The sequence below is a fragment of the Bombus bifarius genome, unplaced genomic scaffold, assembly GCF_011952205.1.
Source record: "Bombus bifarius isolate JDL3187 unplaced genomic scaffold, Bbif_JDL3187 scf7180000010247_frag, whole genome shotgun sequence".
NCBI lineage: Eukaryota > Metazoa > Arthropoda > Insecta > Hymenoptera > Apidae > Bombus > Bombus bifarius.
The window spans coordinates 6,266-26,417 of NW_022885574.1; the positions used below are offsets into that span (position 1 = coordinate 6,266).

The 20,152-nt window shown below is 42.8% G+C and overlaps 1 protein-coding gene across 1 annotated transcript; it reads right to left on the reverse strand.

Annotated features, from left to right (window-relative positions):
• Positions 1-18,450: 18,450 nt before the first annotated feature.
• Positions 18,451-19,494, reverse strand: LOC117216143. Its single transcript, XM_033462658.1, has 2 exons — positions 18,677-19,494; positions 18,451-18,577 (listed from the first exon to the last, which is right to left on the reverse strand). The coding sequence occupies exons 1-2, from the start codon at positions 19,492-19,494 to the stop codon at positions 18,451-18,453; spliced, it is 945 nt and encodes a 314-aa protein (XP_033318549.1).
• Positions 19,495-20,152: the final 658 nt, after the last annotated feature.

A 20,152-nucleotide genomic window follows, 5' to 3' on the forward strand; every position in this document is an offset into this window, starting at 1 on the left:
CAACTCTATCAATTCTCACAACTCTACTCTTCGACGATTCGATACCTCTAACTACTCTACTCTTCGACGACTCAATTAGCTCTGATTCTCGCAACACGCACACTTTTCGACTCGCCTTGCGTAGCGAAACCGTCCTTCTTCTAACGTTGTCTATTGTTTCCCTCATTCCTATGTAAGAACTACCAACTACGTGCCTTTAGTCACGTAGGCACTCTTAAATGTAAACGAACCACAGAAACACGACGTACACGGTTTTTCTATTTTCAACTGATTTCTAATTCGAATTACTTTACGATATTACAATAAGTATCTAGTAACACGACTTCCGAACCGATGTAATTACTGCAATGATTGTTAAATTTCAAAACAATTTCCTATCCATGTTAAACATATTACGTATATGTGCATGTCTAGTATTTCGATTAGTTGCTCTACTTGCGGTAGTTCGCCATTCTGGATCATCTAGACTCAACAAAGATGCATTCAATTTATCCATGCCTTAAAAAGCTCTGTAGCGTCAAAAGAGTTAGAATTTGCTTCAAATCATGTTGTTGTTTTGCTTCGGAATATCAAGAGGTATTGTAAGGAATATAAGCTCCGGGCAAAACAATGGCACATTGGTAGTCTCATATTGGTAGTCTCATTATTCGATCCCCTACAGCTCTTATTAAGGAAGATAGAGGCCTGTGACAGTATTCAGCTTGGCCAACTTTGAACAGGGCATATTGATAAGCCAGAGTAACTCACATACAAATTTTTTTTTTTTTTACGTGGAGAAATCCTCATGGACACTCCGCTGTTGCAGTAATTGCGTAACAGCAGAGTAGTGTCGGACTCTTACCGACTAAAACTCCACGATGACCACCCGACGCGTATGACAGGGATGCTCCAGGATTCCCTTATGAATTAACTTCAGTTGCACCCCCTTCACGCGTTCTCTAGTTCTAGCCAGTCCTATTATTTCCAGACTATTGAATTGGCGCTAGGGTGGGGGGGGGGCATTACACCTAGCGCTGTCTCTCCTTATTGATATTCACCGGAGGCTTGTCTTGTGTGCTTCGACAACTCGCATACAACCTGGTGGTACAAGCTATGAAAACACTTTTCCGGACATGAGAATACACATTAGCCCAGATAACATACAAAAGGTATTAGAGCCCACCAAATAAGATTTGCTACAATTTGCTGTAGTTCGTCACAGTAAGCCTATGAGTATCGCGCGTCAGACGATTTTCGAATTAGTTGATGCTTGGATGTTCAAGATACGGAAGCGCGGAGTGATGAGACGTTTATGTACAACTTGATCACGGTGCAACCCATTCATCAGCCAGAAATCTTCATGCACGATTTTCTAAAAAGAAAGACATTTCCCCCCTTCTTTATGCCGTACCAATCCTCTCTCGTCTCTCCTTATCTCATACACAGACAGGCCAAATAATGTTGTCGATGACGGCCAACAGCCTGGGTACATGTACGGGTCTCTTGCCTGCGACAGAATTTTGTTATGTGTAGTATGCGAGGCAGAAAAGCATTTTTGACATTAATATGAACTAGAAGATTGCAGAAAAACTGTAAACATTTTCCAAATTTTATTAATTTCATTTCATTTCTTAAAGTCTACAAAACTGTTAATCAACATTAAGCAAATATACAAAATCTTGACGTACAGAATAATGGAGCGAATATTAGAAACGATACTACTAAATCTACAAGCTAAAATGTACTATACAAATTTTCTTCAAACTATAAAACATGCAAAGTATATATTTCTCAAATAAAAAATATCGGATCAAACACTCTTCGAACATACTTCGAACGCTCATTATTACGTATATTACCAAGTCAATACATATAATATAATATATAAACCAAACCAATAAAAGGCGCAGAGACTGGAGAACATGGGGTCCTCGAGCGTGCAGTACGCTTCTGCATCGTTGCGAACACCAACTCCCTCCGCTTGTCCCAATGCCATCTCGTACGGTGAGACTGCAAACAAAAAATATCCATATATACATCAAGATAGTAATTCGATTTCTATTCTTGCAGCACCGACGTAATACACGGTGCTCCTTAATCCCTCGAGATTCCATATAGTAGTTGAAATCTCTACGCATTTGGTAGATAAAACGTTGCGAGAAATCCTCTTGTCACAGTTAGGTCTTTCAAACCTGATCGCTTGCATTTTTCCCGCTACTTCAGCGTTGTAACGTTACTTTTATTTCTGCCAACTTAGACACGACATCGTCTAAACTGCCCACTTCAGGACACCATGGCTCCTCCCGGGGATTCTGTTGAGACGATCCCGGTTTTACCGTGTCCTCACCATTGTAGAGTTCATAATTTGTATAATTTACCTTCTTCTTCAAGCATTGTTTTTTAAATTTCTGCCATTTTGAAGCTGCTGATAATCGCCGGATGCGTAAATCATTTTTAGCTTTGGAAAGAGCGGACGTCAGCACTGCTTCAATCCGTAAATAGCGTCTGCGCTTTCGGCGACACTTTGATCTTTTGCGGCGAACTTCGTCAATCCAAGTTAGTAACCGTTCAGTTTCTGGCTTGTCGGCTTTAGTTTTTGAAAGTCCCTTCTTTGTCCTCGCCATGCTTTCTCAACTATTTCGCCTAATTATTGAATAAGTAAAAAGTATACCAACCTGTATCCGGCTCGTGTTTGTTGTAGAACAAAACAGAAGAGATTCACACAACTGCATACAAAGGATTTGAAACCACCGAGCAAAACACCCTCCTCACAGCACAGTCGTAAGATGACTAAGGGAAGTCTACGCTGCGCGTCTGAAGTCCGCTTTCTATACCCTCTCCCCTGTCTTTATGACGTAGTCTTACGCGCGAAAATGGAAACTAGTTCCGTGTAAAATCTTACGTTGGCCTTACATTCTAAGAATTTTTGAAAAATACTTCAATCCAATTAATTTTTAAATATATGTGCGACAATTTTAATGCTAAATTTTATATATTTTGTACATTATATTAAAATTCTTCATTTACAGGTAATAATCAATAGCGTATGAAGGTGTACTGCACGTATTATTTGGCACGTACATTAATGTTGATGCAAAAATAATTATTCCAATGATTTTAAGTTACACACATAATAGATAAAGTAGGCTGTAGACTATGAAATTCGTATGAAATAAGCAGAGAATAGTAACTAAATTAATGTATATGTATATGGAACATTGTTGAAATACAACGATATCAATCGCATGCAGATAAGGTGATTGATCGTACGGATTCTTCCGTTCGTTGCCCAGCGCCATCCCCACTAGCGTGCGTTCGTGAGATGCACCATGGCAGTTAGCACGTGCATGCTTTTTCAAAAAACGCCGGAAGAAACGTGAGGATATGGATGGAACATTCTAGATAGGCACGTCGAGAAGCTACTAGAAGGTTCTGTAACACATGTGGCGCCACACAGACACCCACACAGGTCACACTCATTACTGCATAGAGAGTGGGGCTCTAAACCTTTTCAAGGGCCATGGGTCACTAAGCCAGTTAGTCTATGAATAACTAGCCAACTGTCTACATTCCAGAATGCACATTTATAATTCGTGTAACAATTGTTTAATAAATATCACATTATATTATTTCAAACACAAACATTGTGTTTTCCACAGATTATGAATCTTAATCCCAAGATTAAATTCTAACAAACATAAATCTTGTAAAAGTAATATATTAAATTACATTCAAATCAAATATATGAACAAGATCTATTGACTTTTAATTATTTTTTTGAAGCACTGGTATCAAACAAAATTGCGTCATTACGTATACAAAAACAATAACGTTGATATAAAAATGTCATCCCGAAACACAGGTTAACGTGATAAAAGTGTACTATTTTAATCGTCGGATTTCGCGGTGTCGGTTCCAGAAGGAATTTTACGCTCGGGAAAGTTTCGACGAACATTATTATAGACAATGTGTCGTACTGTATAACCATACACGTAGTTCCAGACACAGTGATGCAACATTCGCTTATTATTGGCGCGGACTTTTTGGACACTGTTGAAATAAGTATAAAAGGGAGAGAATCTTTTATTAGTAGAATAAAGGACGAAAATCCCGATGAGTGTCCGGAAGTCCTCAAGATAGCTGTAGAGACACAGGCGAGTGAGATAGATTTGTCACACGTTAAGGACATGCAACATAGGCTAAAAAGAGATTTGAAGAGAACCAAAGCATTGCTAAGAGACGCTAAAGCGATGCTGGAGAGATCGAAAGGTGATTCGACGGGTAAAGCAGCTTAACGACAGCTGAAGAACCAGTTAGAAGATGCAGAATGCGCTAGAGCAGTAGCAGTTAAAGCGAAACAGGCACTGGAGCAAGAACTGAATGAGACGCAGGCTTCGTTGCAGGAAGTACTGCGGCAACGTTCCGAAGCAGAACGTTAATGTAGCTAGTCGCGAACGAACTGAGCTACTGTCGCAATTGGAAGAAAATAAAGAAGAGTTGGCAGAAGTTTTGAAGAAGTATCGGGCAGCTGTGCAGCAAGTGTCGGAGGAACGGAGAATAGTGGCAACACACGTGGTGATTGGTAAAGTGGACCACGTGATGGTGTCCTCGTCAGATTCTTGCGGCCAGCAGGAGGACTTAGCGAACATCACGAGGAGGAAGAATCTGGCTAAACAACAGCAACAGGATGTTGTTGATGATATTTGCGAATTTACTGAGAAGGATAGCGTTGCGGGTGTGAGGGTTGTTTCAAGTTTTCGGATAGACTCGAAGAGAGTGAATGCAAGGCGAACGAAAAAACAAGGGAAGTCGCACGTGCGGAATCCCTCCAATAATATCGATACGAAGATTCGATATACAGAGGATGTGGATGACGAGAACGACGATGGGATTGTCGAGGACACGATGAACATGAAGACCTTCGAAAAAGAAGAGATCATAATCTCGGTAGATGGTAAGTTGTTAACGTCTTCCATATACGAACCGAGCCTACGAAAATGTCACGATGCTGCCACGACGATCAAAGCCCCTGACAAGAGTGAAATGGGTAAACAAACAACGGAGAGGAAGATAGAGGAAGAGCGAAAGAGGAGCAGTAGCATCGAGGACGAACAGGCCGCGGTGTTCCAAGAGGAACGAGATCAGTTGCGTGCAGACGCAAAGAGACGGATTGAGGAGATCCGAATCCGAAGCAAGCGGGCGTATAACAGGAGACGCAAGAAGGCGACAGCATACAGGACGAGAGATCTAGTGGCAATCGAGAGGATGCAGAAAGGTCCCGGGCTAAAGCTGCATCCGAAGTTTCTTGGACCGTATCGGGTGATGAAAGTCCTGCGAAATGACCGATACATAGTGCAGCGAGAGGGGGAGCACGAAGGGCCACGTACAACTTCCACAGCAGCCGATCACATGAAATGATGGAATGCTGACGATAGTGATGTAAGTGCGAGCGGCGATGATGAGCACATCTGAGGGCAGATGTGATTGTCAGGAAAGGCCGATTGTAATATCGTAGAATAGCTTTGATTGGAGATCGTCTGAAATTAGAAAACACCATGTACGTCGTCTTTCGTGGTTTGTTTACATCCAAGAGCGCCTAGTAACAGTGACGCGAGAAAAGATAAGCAGGGTCAAAACAGAAGTACGGTTTCATATTTCAAGGAGTGGCAATCGAGAGGCCAGAGTATGTGAGCCGAAAAGTGTGTGTGTGTGTGTGTGTGTGTGTGTGTCTATCTGAATCGATCTATCTGAAATCTCCGACGATTGGTTGCTTCCCTTTGCAATTTTGAGGAAGCCTTTTAATGCTTTAGCCTAGATTTTATCATAACTGTAATTAAGCAATTGTGATTTGTAATTGTTTGACATTTGTGAAAGCGAATGTGGGTTCGATGTGACAACTGGTCGCCGAACGTAGCGACGGTCACGGGATAAACGTTTTGCCTGACGAAGGTGTGGATCGGTTGTATTGTTCTCCGTAGAAATCACATAGAATTGTACTTTAGAGATGTCGATATAATGGGACACACGTTGTATTAGGAATCAATCTCCAGACAGAAACTGCCGAGTAACGGCGTTTGGATCTTTCTCGATGTTTCCAAAGAGTATACAACAAACTTTTGACAGAAATTGCCTAGCAACAACGATTGGAACCTTCTCGATGTCTCCAGCGAGCATATAACAAACAAATGCAGTCGTATAGCGAAAAAGATTTTCATCAGATATTCATTCGTGTGATCGCCTTGGAAAGTGATACATCGATCAATTTACCGAGTGTCTCAGCAATCGTATTTTTGTGTTTAAAATTATTCTACGCATAGTAAAGAGTTATACTGTTGACCGTGGATTCTTTTGAACCCCGGAAACATTGTTAATAGCGTTAATTAAATTCATTATTCGTTAAACCTATCAATCGTTAATCTCATTATTCGTTAAATTTATTATTCGTAAGACATATTATTCGTACCTCTTATTGTTCGTTAAACTTATTATTCTTTAATCTAATTATTAGTTAAACTTATCGTCTGATAATCTTATCATTCATTAAACTCAATATTCATAATATTTTGTAAAATCTTGTATATTCGCGTAAATATAATCTCTGTCTTGTAAAACGATGGCTAACTCAAACGAAGAATCGTTACGCGCCTTAAATCTTAATGTTAACCCGACATCAGAAGTGGGATCAAGCCCATGTGTCACCTTGGAACAACTCATGAAAATCGTGGACCGGATAACTCAGCCTAAGGAGCAAAGACCGAGACTACTCGATACAAGACAGAACAATTCCTTTCGCGTTGTGGTGGCAAAGGGATAGCCGCCTCGGCGTTAATAAGGCTATCCAGAGAACGACCGTCGGAGACCGAATCCCCAGGAGCTGACGCTGACATCTTCGCCAGGAAATTCACCGACGGAACTCGAAGCCAAACGGTGCAAGCTATCGGGCTACCAGGATGCATAGCGAACAGCGGAACGATACACGACACCAGGAAAGAAACCGCCCAGCCACATCGTCCAAGGTGGTTTGCTTCAAGTGTCGCGCGGAGGTCCATATCGCACCTGATTGTCCGCAACTGCAGAACAGAAAACCCGGCTTCAAGAACGAACGTCGAGACGACTCCAGCGTGGTAGAGCCTCCAGCTGGTAAATTAAGTCATCTGGGTGAGTCGTTCCCATTTTATTTCGATTCCGGAGCCGAATGCTCATTAATCAAAGAATCCGTAGCCTCGAAATTTTCTGGCAAACGAACGACTGATGTAGTAGTAATGCGAGGCATAGGGAATACTTGCGTTAACAGTACATCTCAGATCTTATCCACTGTATGTATTAACGGTTTTACATTGGAGATAACTTTTCATGCCCTTGCTGATAATTACTTAAAATACGATATCATGATTGGTCGTGAAATTTTGAGCCAAGGTTTCGACGTGAATGTTACACGAAACAGTGTCGATATTTGTAAGACAAAAATGGTTAACGCTTGTAGCAGAGTTGCGGAAGATGCGGTCAACATTAACGAGGTCGACACTGATGTAGTTGGTAACGATAAAGATCGATTGATTTCTGTTCTCGAAAAATTCAAAGAGTCATTTATTACGGGTTTCCCGCGAAATCGTGTAAATACGGGCCAATTAGAAATTCGTTTAATTGATCCCAACGTCACCGTGCAACGAAGCCCTTATAGACTCAGCGAGGAGGAGCGGAGAATAGTTCGAGAGAGGATAGGCGAACTGATCCGAGCAAAAATCATAAGACCGAGTAATTCACCATTCGCAAGCCCTATATTACTTGTTAAAAAAAGAACGGTTCAGATAGATTATCTGTAGACTTCCGAGCATTAAATAAAAACACCGTCGCGGATCGGTACCCCCTTCCTCTCATAGCTGACCAGATCGCGAGACTGAAAAGTGCGAAATACTATATAAGCCTGGATATGGCCAGCGGGTTCCACCAAATCCCTATCCACCCGAATTCGACTGAATATATCGCGTTCGTTACTCCCGATGGTCAATACGAATAGATGACGATGCCGTTCGGATTGAAGAATGCACCGTCTGTTTTTCAGAGGGCCATTTTCAATGCCTTAGGTGATCTTGCTTATTCATATGTTGTCGTTTATTTGGACGATGTCTTAATTATTGCCGATACGATAGATCAGGCGTTAGAAAGATTAAACACCGTCCTAGATACGCCTCTCCTCGTAAACGCCGTCCTCGTAAACGCCGGATTCTCTTTTAACTTTTCTAAATGCTCCTTCTTGAAGACGTCAGTACTTTATCTGGGTTATGTGATTCATAACGGAGAAGTCCGTCCAAACCAAGGTAAAGTACAAGCCTTTAGCTCCTTACCCGCACCGACGACCGTCACACAGCTCCGGCAATTCATTGGTTTAGCTTCCTACTTTCGAAAATTTGTTCCTAAATTCTCACAGGTAATGAAATCTTTGTATGCACTCACTTCCGGTAGCAAGAACATAAATTGGACGGATAAAAACGAAAAAAATCAGGCAAAAAGTAATTTCTATTCTGACCAATGAGCCGGTGCTAATGATTTTTGACCCCAATTATCCAATAGAACTACATAGGGATGCTAGTTCCGAAGGATTTGGGGCTATCTTAATGCATAGGGTCGAAGGTAAAAATAGAGTAGTTGAGTATTACAGCAAGCAGACTAGCCCTGCGGAATCTAGATATCATTCCTATGAGTTAGAAACGCTGGCAGTGGTAAACGCCATCAAGAATTTCCGTCACTATCTGCACGGTCGGGAATTTCTTGTTGTCACTGATTGTAATTCTCTGAAGGCATCCAGTAACAAGGTACATTTAAATGACAGGGTTTACAGATGGTGGGCTTACCTACAAACTTTTACCTTTGACATTATGTATCGGGAAGGCAAACGAATGGCCCATGTAGATTTCTTTTCGAGAAACCCCGTAGATCTGGATCATCGTACGATCAACAAAATTGTAGAGAAAGAAATCGATCTATCTGAAATCTCCGACGATTGGTTGCTAGCAGAACAACGTCGCGACCCACAAATCTCTGAGATCGTCCGTAAATTGCAAAACGAAGAGCTCGCGGAAGATATTGCGAATACGTATGAATTACGGTCCGGTACACTCCATCGTAAAATACAGAGAAAAGGCAGAACTCTTTGCTTGCCCATTGTCCCAAGGGGTTTCAGGTGGTCCGTCATTAACCATGTGCATCAGTTCATTATGCACTTAGGTTGGGATAAAACGCTTGAGAAACTATACGAGTATTACTGGTTCGAAGGAATGGCGAAATATGTTCGCAAATTCGTTGAGAACTGTCATGCTTGTCGAGTTTCGAAGGCTAGTTCAGGTAAAGTACAAGCTGAACTACATCCCATACCTAAGACCAGCATACCCTGGCATACGGTACACATGGATATAACGGGCAAATTAAGCGGTAAGAATGACTCGAAGGAGTATATCATTGTTTTGGTCGACGCTTTTACAAAATTTGTATACCTGTATCATACCCGTAAATTAGATTCCTTTAACACCATTACAGCACTTAAGTCCGCTATATTTTTATTCGGTAATCCCTGCCGGGTAATGGCGGACCAAGGAAGATGTTTTACGGATAAAGATTTCCCAAATTTCTGCCAGAATAGACACATTAGACTTCACTTAGTAGCAACCGGTGTGAGTAGGGCCAATGGACAGGTAGAGCGTATTATGAGTACGCTGAAGAATATGTTAACGACGGTGGAAACGACCGGGCGATCTTGGCAAGACGAGATTGGCGAGATACAACTAGCTTTGAATTGCACCACCAATCGTGTAACCAAATCAAGTCCTCTGGAATTATTAATTGGGAAGGCACCAAGGCCCTACGGCTTATCGTTGCCTGATAATATTGAGGAAAAAGAAGTAGACATCTCCAATGTAAGGCAACAGGCGATACAGAACATAGAGACTTGCGCCAGTTATGATAAAGACAGGTTTGACAAAACGAAAGCGAAGATAGTTAGGTTCAATCTCGGTGACTTTGTGTTACGTAAGAACGAGGAAAGAAACCAAACGAAGCTAGATCCGAAATTCAAGGGTCCATTCATGATAACGGAAGTTTTAGAGGGGGATAGATATACTTTAAAAACTCTAGATGGCAAACGGTCATATAAGGATAGACACGACAAGTTGAGAAAGATACCAGATGGTTACATTCCTGCTGAGTTGGACGTCTGCGGTGATGACAGCGACAGTGATAATAACGATGCGAGCACATTGATCTCTGGGAATTATTAATACCGCATTGTGGTCATAGTAATATACCCAGTGTAGTGTATGCGCCTTTTATAATACTCCCAGTGTAGTGTATGCGCCTTTTATAATACTCCCAGTGTAGTGTATGCGCCTTTTATAATACTCCCAGTGTAGTGTATGCGCCTTTTATAATACTCCCAGTGTAGTGCTTGTACTTTCTATAATATCCTCACTGGTGCCCTGCGCTTTCTATAATATCCTTACTGGTGTCTTTTGCCTTTCGTAATGCACCCAACGTGGTGATATGATCCAACAAACTGAGAGCTTTGTGCGGAGTCGAAAATGATCTGTCGTGTCATTGCGGTCTGACTGGTGACTTACGGAGTGCAACTGGCACTTTGAATACAAACTATAACACTAATTTGAGTTCTCTTTCATTTCCTTGCTTGCCAAATCTTCGAACAGAGCTTTGTTGTTGAACTGGACCCCTGACTTATTTGGAACATCTAATCGAATGGTAAATAATATCAGTTACACCGAGTCTAATGTTAAAAAAACTCTGTATTTTAACTGCACACGAGGACGTGCGATAGAATGGCCGTGTCGGAGATGAAAGGAAAACCGGAGCCTTCCCTTTGCAATTTTGAGGAAGCCTTCTAATGCTTTAGCCTAGATTTTATCATAACTGTAATTAAGCAATTGTCATTTGTAATTGTTTGACATTTGTGAAAGCGAAAGTGGGTTCGATGTGACAACTGGTCGCCGAACGTAGCGACGGTCACGGGATAAACGTTTTGCCTGACGAAGGTGTGGATCGGTTGTATTGTTCTCCGTAGAAATCACATAGAATTGTACTTTAGAGATGTCGATATAATGGGACACACGTTGTATTAGGAATCAATCTCCAGACAGAAACTGCCGAGTAACGGCGTTTGGATCTTTCTCGATGTTTCCAAAGAGTATACAACAAACTTTTGACAGAAATTGCCTAGCAACAACGATTGGAACCTTCTCGATGTCTCCAGCGAGCATATAACAAACAAATGCAGTCGTATAGCGAAAAAGATTTTCATCAGATATTCATTCGTGTGATCGCCTTGGAAAGTGATACATCGACCAATTTACCGAGTGTCTCAGCAATCGTATTTTTGTGTTTAAAATTATTCTACGCATAGTAAAGAGTTATACTGTTGACCGTGGATTCTTTTGAACCCCGGAAACATTGTTAATAGCGTTAATTAAATTCATTATTCGTTAAACCTATCAATCGTTAATCTCATTATTCGTTAAATTTATTATTCGTAAGACATATTATTCGTACCTCTTATTGTTCGTTAAACTTATTATTCTTTAATCTAATTATTAGTTAAACTTATCGTCTGATAATCTTATCATTCATTAAACTCAATATTCATAATATTTTGTAAAATCTTGTATATTCGCGTAAATATAATCTCTGTCTTGTAAAACGATGGCTAACTCAAACGAAGAATCGTTACGCGCCTTAAATCTTAATGTTAACCCGACATCAGAAGTGGGATCAAGCCCATGTGTCACCTTGGAACAACTCATGAAAATCGTGGACCGGATAACTCAGCCTAAGGAGCAAAGACCGAGACTACTCGATACAAGACAGAACAATTCCTTTCGCGTTGTGGTGGCAAAGGGATAGCCGCCTCGGCGTTAATAAGGCTATCCAGAGAACGACCGTCGGAGACCGAATCCCCAGGAGCTGACGCTGACATCTTCGCCAGGAAATTCACCGACGGAACTCGAAGCCAAACGGTGCAAGCTATCGGGCTACCAGGATGCATAGCGAACAGCGGAACGATACACGACACCAGGAAAGAAACCGCCCAGCCACATCGTCCAAGGTGGTTTGCTTCAAGTGTCGCGCGGAGGGCCATATCGCACCTGATTGTCCGCAACTGCAGAACAGAAAACCCGGCTTCAAGAACGAACGTCGAGACGACTCCAGCGTGGTAGAGCCTCCAGCTGGTAAATTAAGTCATCTGGGTGAGTCGTTCCCATTTTATTTCGATTCCGGAGCCGAATGCTCATTAATCAAAGAATCCGTAGCCTCGAAATTTTCTGGCAAACGATCGACTGATGTAGTAGTAATGCGAGGCATAGGGAATACTTGCGTTAACAGTACATCTCAGATCTTATCCACTGTATGTATTAACGGTTTTACATTGGGGATAACTTTTCATGCCCTTGCTGATAATTACTTAAAATACGATATCATGATTGGTCGTGAAATTTTGAGCCAAGGTTTCGACGTGAATGTTACACGAAACAGTGTCGATATTTGTAAGAAAAAAATGGTTAACGCTTGTAGCAGAGTTGCGGAAGATGCGGTCAACATTAACGAGGTCGACACTGATGTAGTTGGTAACGATAAAGATCGATTGATTTCTGTTCTCGAAAAATTCAAAGAGTCATTTATTACGGGTTTCCCGCGAAATCGTGTAAATACGGGCCAATTAGAAATTCGTTTAATTGATCCCAACGTCACCGTGCAACGAAGCCCTTATAGACTCAGCGAGGAGGAGCGGAGAATAGTTCGAGAGAGGATAGGCGAAATGATCCGAGCAAAAATCATAAGACCGAGTAATTCACCATTCGCAAGCCCTATATTACTTGTTAAAAAAAGAACGGTTCAGATAGATTATCTGTAGACTTCCGAGCATTAAATAAAAACACCGTCGCGGATCGGTACCCCCTTCCTCTCATAGCTGACCAGATCGCGAGACTGAAAAGTGCGAAATACTTTATAAGCCTGGATATGGCCAGCGGGTTCCACCAAATCCCTATCCACCCGAATTCGACTGAATATATCGCGTTCGTTACTCCCGATGGTCAATACGAATAGATGACGATGCCGTTCGGATTGAAGAATGCACCGTCTGTTTTTCAGAGGGCCATTTTCAATGCCTTAGGTGATCTTGCTTATTCATATGTTGTCGTTTATTTGGATGATGTCTTAATTATTGCCGATACGATAGATCAGGCGTTAGAAAGATTAAACACCGTCCTAGATACGCCTCTCCTCGTAAACGCCGTCCTCGTAAACGCCGGATTCTCTTTTAACTTTTCTAAATGCTCCTTCTTGAAGACGTCAGTACTTTATCTGGGTTATGTGATTCATAACGGAGAAGTCCGTCCAAACCAAGGTAAAGTACAAGCCTTTAGCTCCTTACCCGCACCGACGACCGTCACACAGCTCCGGCAATTCATTGGTTTAGCTTCCTACTTTCGAAAATTTGTTCCTAAATTCTCACAGGTAATGAAATCTTTGTATGCACTCACTTCCGGTAGCAAGAACATAAATTGGACGGATAAAAACGAAAAAAATCAGGCAAAAAGTAATTTCTATTCTGACCAATGAGCCGGTGCTAATGATTTTTGACCCCAATTATCCAATAGAACTACATAGGGATGCTAGTTCCGAAGGATTTGGGGCTATCTTAATGCATAGGGTCGAAGGTAAAAATAGAGTAGTTGAGTATTACAGCAAGCAGACTAGCCCTGCGGAATCTAGATATCATTCCTATGAGTTAGAAACGCTGGCAGTGGTAAACGCCATCAAGAATTTCCGTCACTATCTGCACGGTCGGGAATTTCTTGTTGTCACTGATTGTAATTCTCTGAAGGCATCCAGTAACAAGGTACATTTAAATGACAGGGTTTACAGATGGTGGGCTTACCTACAAACTTTTACCTTTGACATTATGTATCGGGAAGGCAAACGAATGGCCCATGTAGATTTCTTTTCGAGAAACCCCGTAGATCTGGATCATCGTACGATCAACAAAATTGTAGAGAAAGAAATCGATCTATCTGAAATCTCCGACGATTGGTTGCTAGCAGAACAACGTCGCGACCCACAAATCTCTGAGATCGTCCGTAAATTGCAAAACGAAGAGCTCGCGGAAGATATTGCGAATACGTATGAATTACGGTCCGGTACACTCCATCGTAAAATACAGAGAAAAGGCAGAACTCTTTGCTTGCCCATTGTCCCAAGGGGTTTCAGGTGGTCCGTCATTAACCATGTGCATCAGTTCATTATGCACTTAGGTTGGGATAAAACGCTTGAGAAACTATACGAGTATTACTGGTTCGAAGGAATGGCGAAATATGTTCGCAAATTCGTTGAGAACTGTCATGCTTGTCGAGTTTCGAAGGCTAGTTCAGGTAAAGTACAAGCTGAACTACATCCCATACCTAAGACCAGCATACCCTGGCATACGGTACACATGGATATAACGGGCACATTAAGCGGTAAGAATGACTCGAAGGAGTATATCATTGTTTTGGTCGACGCTTTTACAAAATTTGTATACCTGTATCATACCCGTAAATTAGATTCCTTTAACACCATTACAGCACTTAAGTCCGCTATATTTTTATTCGGTAATCCCTGCCGGGTAATGGCGGACCAAGGAAGATGTTTTACGGATAAAGATTTCCCAAATTTCTGCCAGAATAGACACATTAGACTTCACTTAGTAGCAACCGGTGTGAGTAGGGCCAATGGACAGGTAGAGCGTATTATGAGTACGCTGAAGAATATGTTAACGACGGTGGAAACGACCGGGCGATCTTGGCAAGACGAGATTGGCGAGATACAACTAGCTTTGAATTGCACCACCAATCGTGTAACCAAATCAAGTCCTCTGGAATTATTAATTGGGAAGGCACCAAGGCCCTACGGCTTATCGTTGCCTGATAATATTGAGGAAAAAGAAGTAGACATCTCCAATGTAAGGCAACAGGCGATACAGAACATAGAGACTTGCGCCAGTTATGATAAAGACAGGTTTGACAAAACGAAAGCGAAGATAGTTAGGTTCAATCTCGGTGACTTTGTGTTACGTAAGAACGAGGAAAGAAACCAAACGAAGCTAGATCCGAAATTCAAGGGTCCATCCATGATAACGGAAGTTTTAGAGGGGGATAGATATACTTTAAAAACTCTAGATGGCAAACGGTCATATAAGGATAGACACGACAAGTTGAGAAAGATACCAGATGGTTACATTCCTGCTGAGTTGGACGTCTGCGGTGATGACAGCGACAGTGATAATAACGATGCGAGCACATTGATCTCTGGGAATTATTAATACCGCATTGTGGTCATAGTAATATACCCAGTGTAGTGTATGCGCCTTTTATAATACTCCCAGTGTAGTGTATGCGCCTTTTATAATACTCCCAGTGTAGTGTATGCGCCTTTTATAATACTCCCAGTGTAGTGTATGCGCCTTTTATAATACTCCCAGTGTAGTGCTTGTACTTTCTATAATATCCTCACTGGTGCCCTGCGCTTTCTATAATATCCTTACTGGTGTCTTTTGCCTTTCGTAATGCACCCAACGTGGTGATATGATCCAACAAACTGAGAGCTTTGTGCGGAGTCGAAAATGATCTGTCGTGTCATTGCGGTCTGACTGGTGACTTACGGAGTGCAACTGGCACTTTGAATACAAACTATAACACTAATTTGAGTTCTCTTTCATTTCCTTGCTTGCCAAATCTTCGAACAGAGCTTTGTTGTTGAACTGGACCCCTGATTTATTTGGAACATCTAATCGAATGGTAAATAATATCAGTTACACCGAGTCTAATGTTAAAAAAACTCTGTATTTTAACTGCACACGAGGACGTGTGATAGAATGGCCGTGTCGGAGATGAAAGGAAAACCGGAGCCTTCCCTTTGCAATTTTGAGGAAGCCTTCTAATGCTTTAGCCTAGATTTTATCATAACTGTAATTAAGCAATTGTCATTTGTAATTGTTTGACATTAGTGAAAGCGAAAGTGGGTTCGAGGTGACAACTGGTCGCCGAACGTAGCCACGGTCACGGGATAAACGTTTTTGCCTGACGAAGGTGTGGATCGGTTGTATTGTTCTCCCTAGAAATCACATAGAATTGTACTTTAGAGATGTCGATATAATGGGACACACGTTGTATTAGGAATCAATCTCCAGACAGAAACTGCCGAGTAACGGCGTTTGGATCTTTCTCGATGTTTCCAAAGAGTATACAACAAACTTTTGACAGAAATTGCCTAGCAACAACGATTGGAACCTTCTCGATGTCTCCAGCGAGCATATAACAAACAAATGCAGTCGTATAGCGAAAAAGATTTTCATCAGACATTCATTCGTGTGATCGCCTTGGAAAGTGATACATCGACCAATTTACCGAGTGTCTCAGCAATCGTATTTTTGTGTTTAAAATTATTCTAACCTAACCCCACCTCTAAGTCATTCCAATCAACGTACCATGTAAACACGAATCCAACGCGTTCCAGGAATAGAATCAACTGTCTGTAGTTGTTTAGCTGTACACGACGAGTATAATTTTTTCGGGTACTCCTCCAGTACAAAACAGACACCCAAACGACAATATTTCAACACAAAAATATTTAAAACAATAGTTATAAAAGCATGATACTTAATACCGCGCTTGACATCAGGTATAAGCAAAAATAAATTTCTTCAAACAAATTTCAAGTTAAATCTTTAGCTTGTGTAATTATATCAAACTTGCTCAATTAACAAGGAGCAGTTTCCATCGTGTTTTGACAACTGACTCATCGATGATGTTTTTCCTTGGAATTGAAAAATGAATGTGCATAATTTTGTCCTCCGTCCACACTCAAAATACTATCTACATGCTATAATTAGGGATTCAATTTTATAATACGTTGCCTCACTTTCCATAACTGCTTTCCTACTATCAGTCACTTGAACTGTAATATAAACCAGTCTTTTATTTCCAATACTATTCTGCATACCATTTATCAGGAACAATATATTTTATTTGTTAATCTAATAAGATGCGAAGTTCCTCATTTGTCCTAATATCAATCAATGGATAAGTGAATTGAAATCTGTGAAAATAATGTAATATCGGAAAATAAGGATAGAAATTTTTTCCCGATTACTTGCAACTTATTAATATTAAATTGAAAATACATATATAAATTGGACAGGAAACGATATTTATTTAACGGAAACTAAATGCAATACTCGTATCTATATCAAATAACTTTACAGTTATTTGACCACTCTCGTCACAACGAATCTAACACACACACACACTCTCTCTCTCTAACAACTCTATCAATTCTCACAACTCTACTCTTCGACGACTCGATACCTCTAACGACTCTACTCTTCGACGATTCAATTAGCTCTGATTCTCGCAACACGCACACTTTTCAACTCGCCTTGCGTAGCGAAACCGTCCTTCTTCTACCGTTGTCTATTGTTTCCCTCATACCTATGTAGGAACTACCAACTACGTGCCTTTAGTCACGTAGGCACTCTTAAATGTAAACGAACCACAGAATCGCGGCGTACACGGTTTTTCTATTTTCAACTCATTTCTAATTCGAATTACTTTACGATATTACAATAAGTATCTAGTAATACGACTTTCGAACCGATGTAATTATTGCAATGATTGTTAAATTTCAAAACAATTTCCTATTCATGTTAAACATATTACGTATATGTGCATGTCTAATATTTCGATTAGTTGCTCTACCTGCGGTAGTTCGCCATTCTGGATCATCTAGACTCAACAAAGATGCATTCAATTTATCCATGCCTTAAAAAGCTCTGTAGCGGCACAAGAGTTAGAATATGCTTCAAACAATGTTGTTGTTTTGCTTCGGAACATCAAGAGGTATTGTAAGGAATTATAAACTCCGGGCAAAACAATGGCGCCGCTACATGTAACCGTAAAACAAGACGAATTTGTATCTTTTGGCCTTCTTCTGACGATAATGAATAAACGAACGTGATCGCAAACGATTCAGTATAAAGTGTGACTAAACGTCTGTATAGATATCGTTTCGCGACAAGATCTGTTTCAAATACACTAACGAGTACACATATTGGTAGTCTCATTGTTCGATCCCCTACAGCTCTTATTAAGGAAGATAGAGGCCTGTGACAGTATTCAGCTTGGCCAACTTTGAACACGGCATATTGATAAGCCAGAGTAACTCACATACAAATTTTTTTTTTCTTTTTTTTTGCGTGGAGAAATCCTCATGGACACTCCGCTGTTCCAGTAATTGCGTAACAGCACAGTAGTGTCGGACTCTTACCAACTAAAGCTCCACGATGACCACCCGACGCGTATGACAGGGATGCTCCAGGATTCTACTATGAATTAACTTCAGTTGCACCCACTTCACGCGTTCTTTAGTTCGAGCCGGCTATTGAGTAGGCGTTAGGGGGATGTCGTTGCCCCTAGTGCTGTCACTTCTTCTGGTCGTAGTCCATTGCGGTGGAGGCGGGGCGGCTCTGGGTCGTCTGACTGCCATCCTTCTCCATCGTCTTATCCTGCAGGGTTGAGAGTTTTTCTTTCTCTCCCTTTCCGCTCGCTCCTTCGCGAGCATAACTCGCTCGCAGAAGAGGCGGACGGTCTCGTATTCCTGTGACCCTCTCAACATCGCTTCCACAATCGCTGAGGGGGTCAACGTTTCTCCTACGGCGTGCCGCAGGGTGTAGCGGAGCGGCTCCCACGCCGGACAGAGCTCCAGGGTGTGCTGCGCTGTGTCCCTGCCCTCTCCGCAGTGGTGGCAGATGTCTGTCGTATCTCGCCGTTTTCTCTTCAGGAACTCGCCGAACACGCCGTGTCCGGTGAGTACTTGTGTCATCCTGAATGTGAGTGGGAGGCCGTGGCGGCTCCTCCATGCCTTCCAGTTTGGTAGGACCGCATCCGCGCCTCGGTGTTCGCTTCTCCCGTTGATCAGTTGGGATCGCCACAGGTTCCATGTGTCCTCTTCGGCGGTTCCTGTGTCGTTTGAAGCCGCCTGCTCGGTGGGGTCTTCTCCCGGGTGCCATTCTCTCCGGCGGGTGTATCTCTTTTTGAGCGCCAGCGCCCGCAGCTCCCACGGGGGAGACGCGGCTAGGGTGGACGCCGACGCGTGCGACACCGTCCGGTATCCCCTAATGATTCTGATGGCGGTCATTCTGTGCAGTCTTCTCAGGAGCAGAATGCTGCGACGGCTTGCCATCAGGTCGTCCGCCCATACTGGGGCCCCGTACATCACTCGTGACCGAACGACGCCCTCGTAAAGTCGGCGCACCGCGTCTCCGGCCCCGCCGATGTTCGGTAGTAGGACGCACAGGGCATTGGCAGCCGCTGACACCTTCGGGATCAGTGAGTCGAAGTGTGGCTCGAACGTCCACTGGCTGTCGATGGTGAGTCCCAGATACTTCATCTGTGATCCCACCCGGACGGTTTTACCTGCCATGTTTATGCATAGGCCGGGCGGTGGTGTCCCTCGCCTCTTCCTGTCAAAGAACCAGGTGGTCTCCGACTTCGCAGGGGAGACTCAGGCCCAGTTCGTCCACGGCACGGGTCGCACAGGCCGTTGCTATTCCGCCAATGCGCAGCGTCTCGTGCCAGCCACGACCCTCGACCAGGATTAGGGTGTCGTCCGCATAGCATACTATGGCCGCGCCTGGGGGTAGCGGGCATCGTAGTACCTCGTCGTACGCAACGTTCCATAGTATGGGGCCCAGCACCGAGCCTTGCGGGACGCCACGCTCAACGGATCGCTTTTCCTCTCCTTCCTTACTGGTGTAACACAACCACCTGTCGTCGAGGTAGGCTCGGATCAATCGGACGAGGTAGCTGGGAATCTCGAAGTGCTCCAGGGCCGTCACTATCCTGTCCCATGGCATGGTGCTGAACGCACTGACGATGTCCAGGGAAACCGCCAGCGCCACGCCTTTCCGGGAGACCATGTCCTCCGCAATCGCTCGTACGCGTCTGACCGCGTCAATCCTCGACCGCCCCTTCCGGAAGCCGTACTGGCTTTCGTGCAAACCTGGCACTTGGCCCGCTATGTGTCGTTCCAACCGGACGGCGACTACCCTCTCGAGTAGTTTGCCGACCTCGTCCAGTAG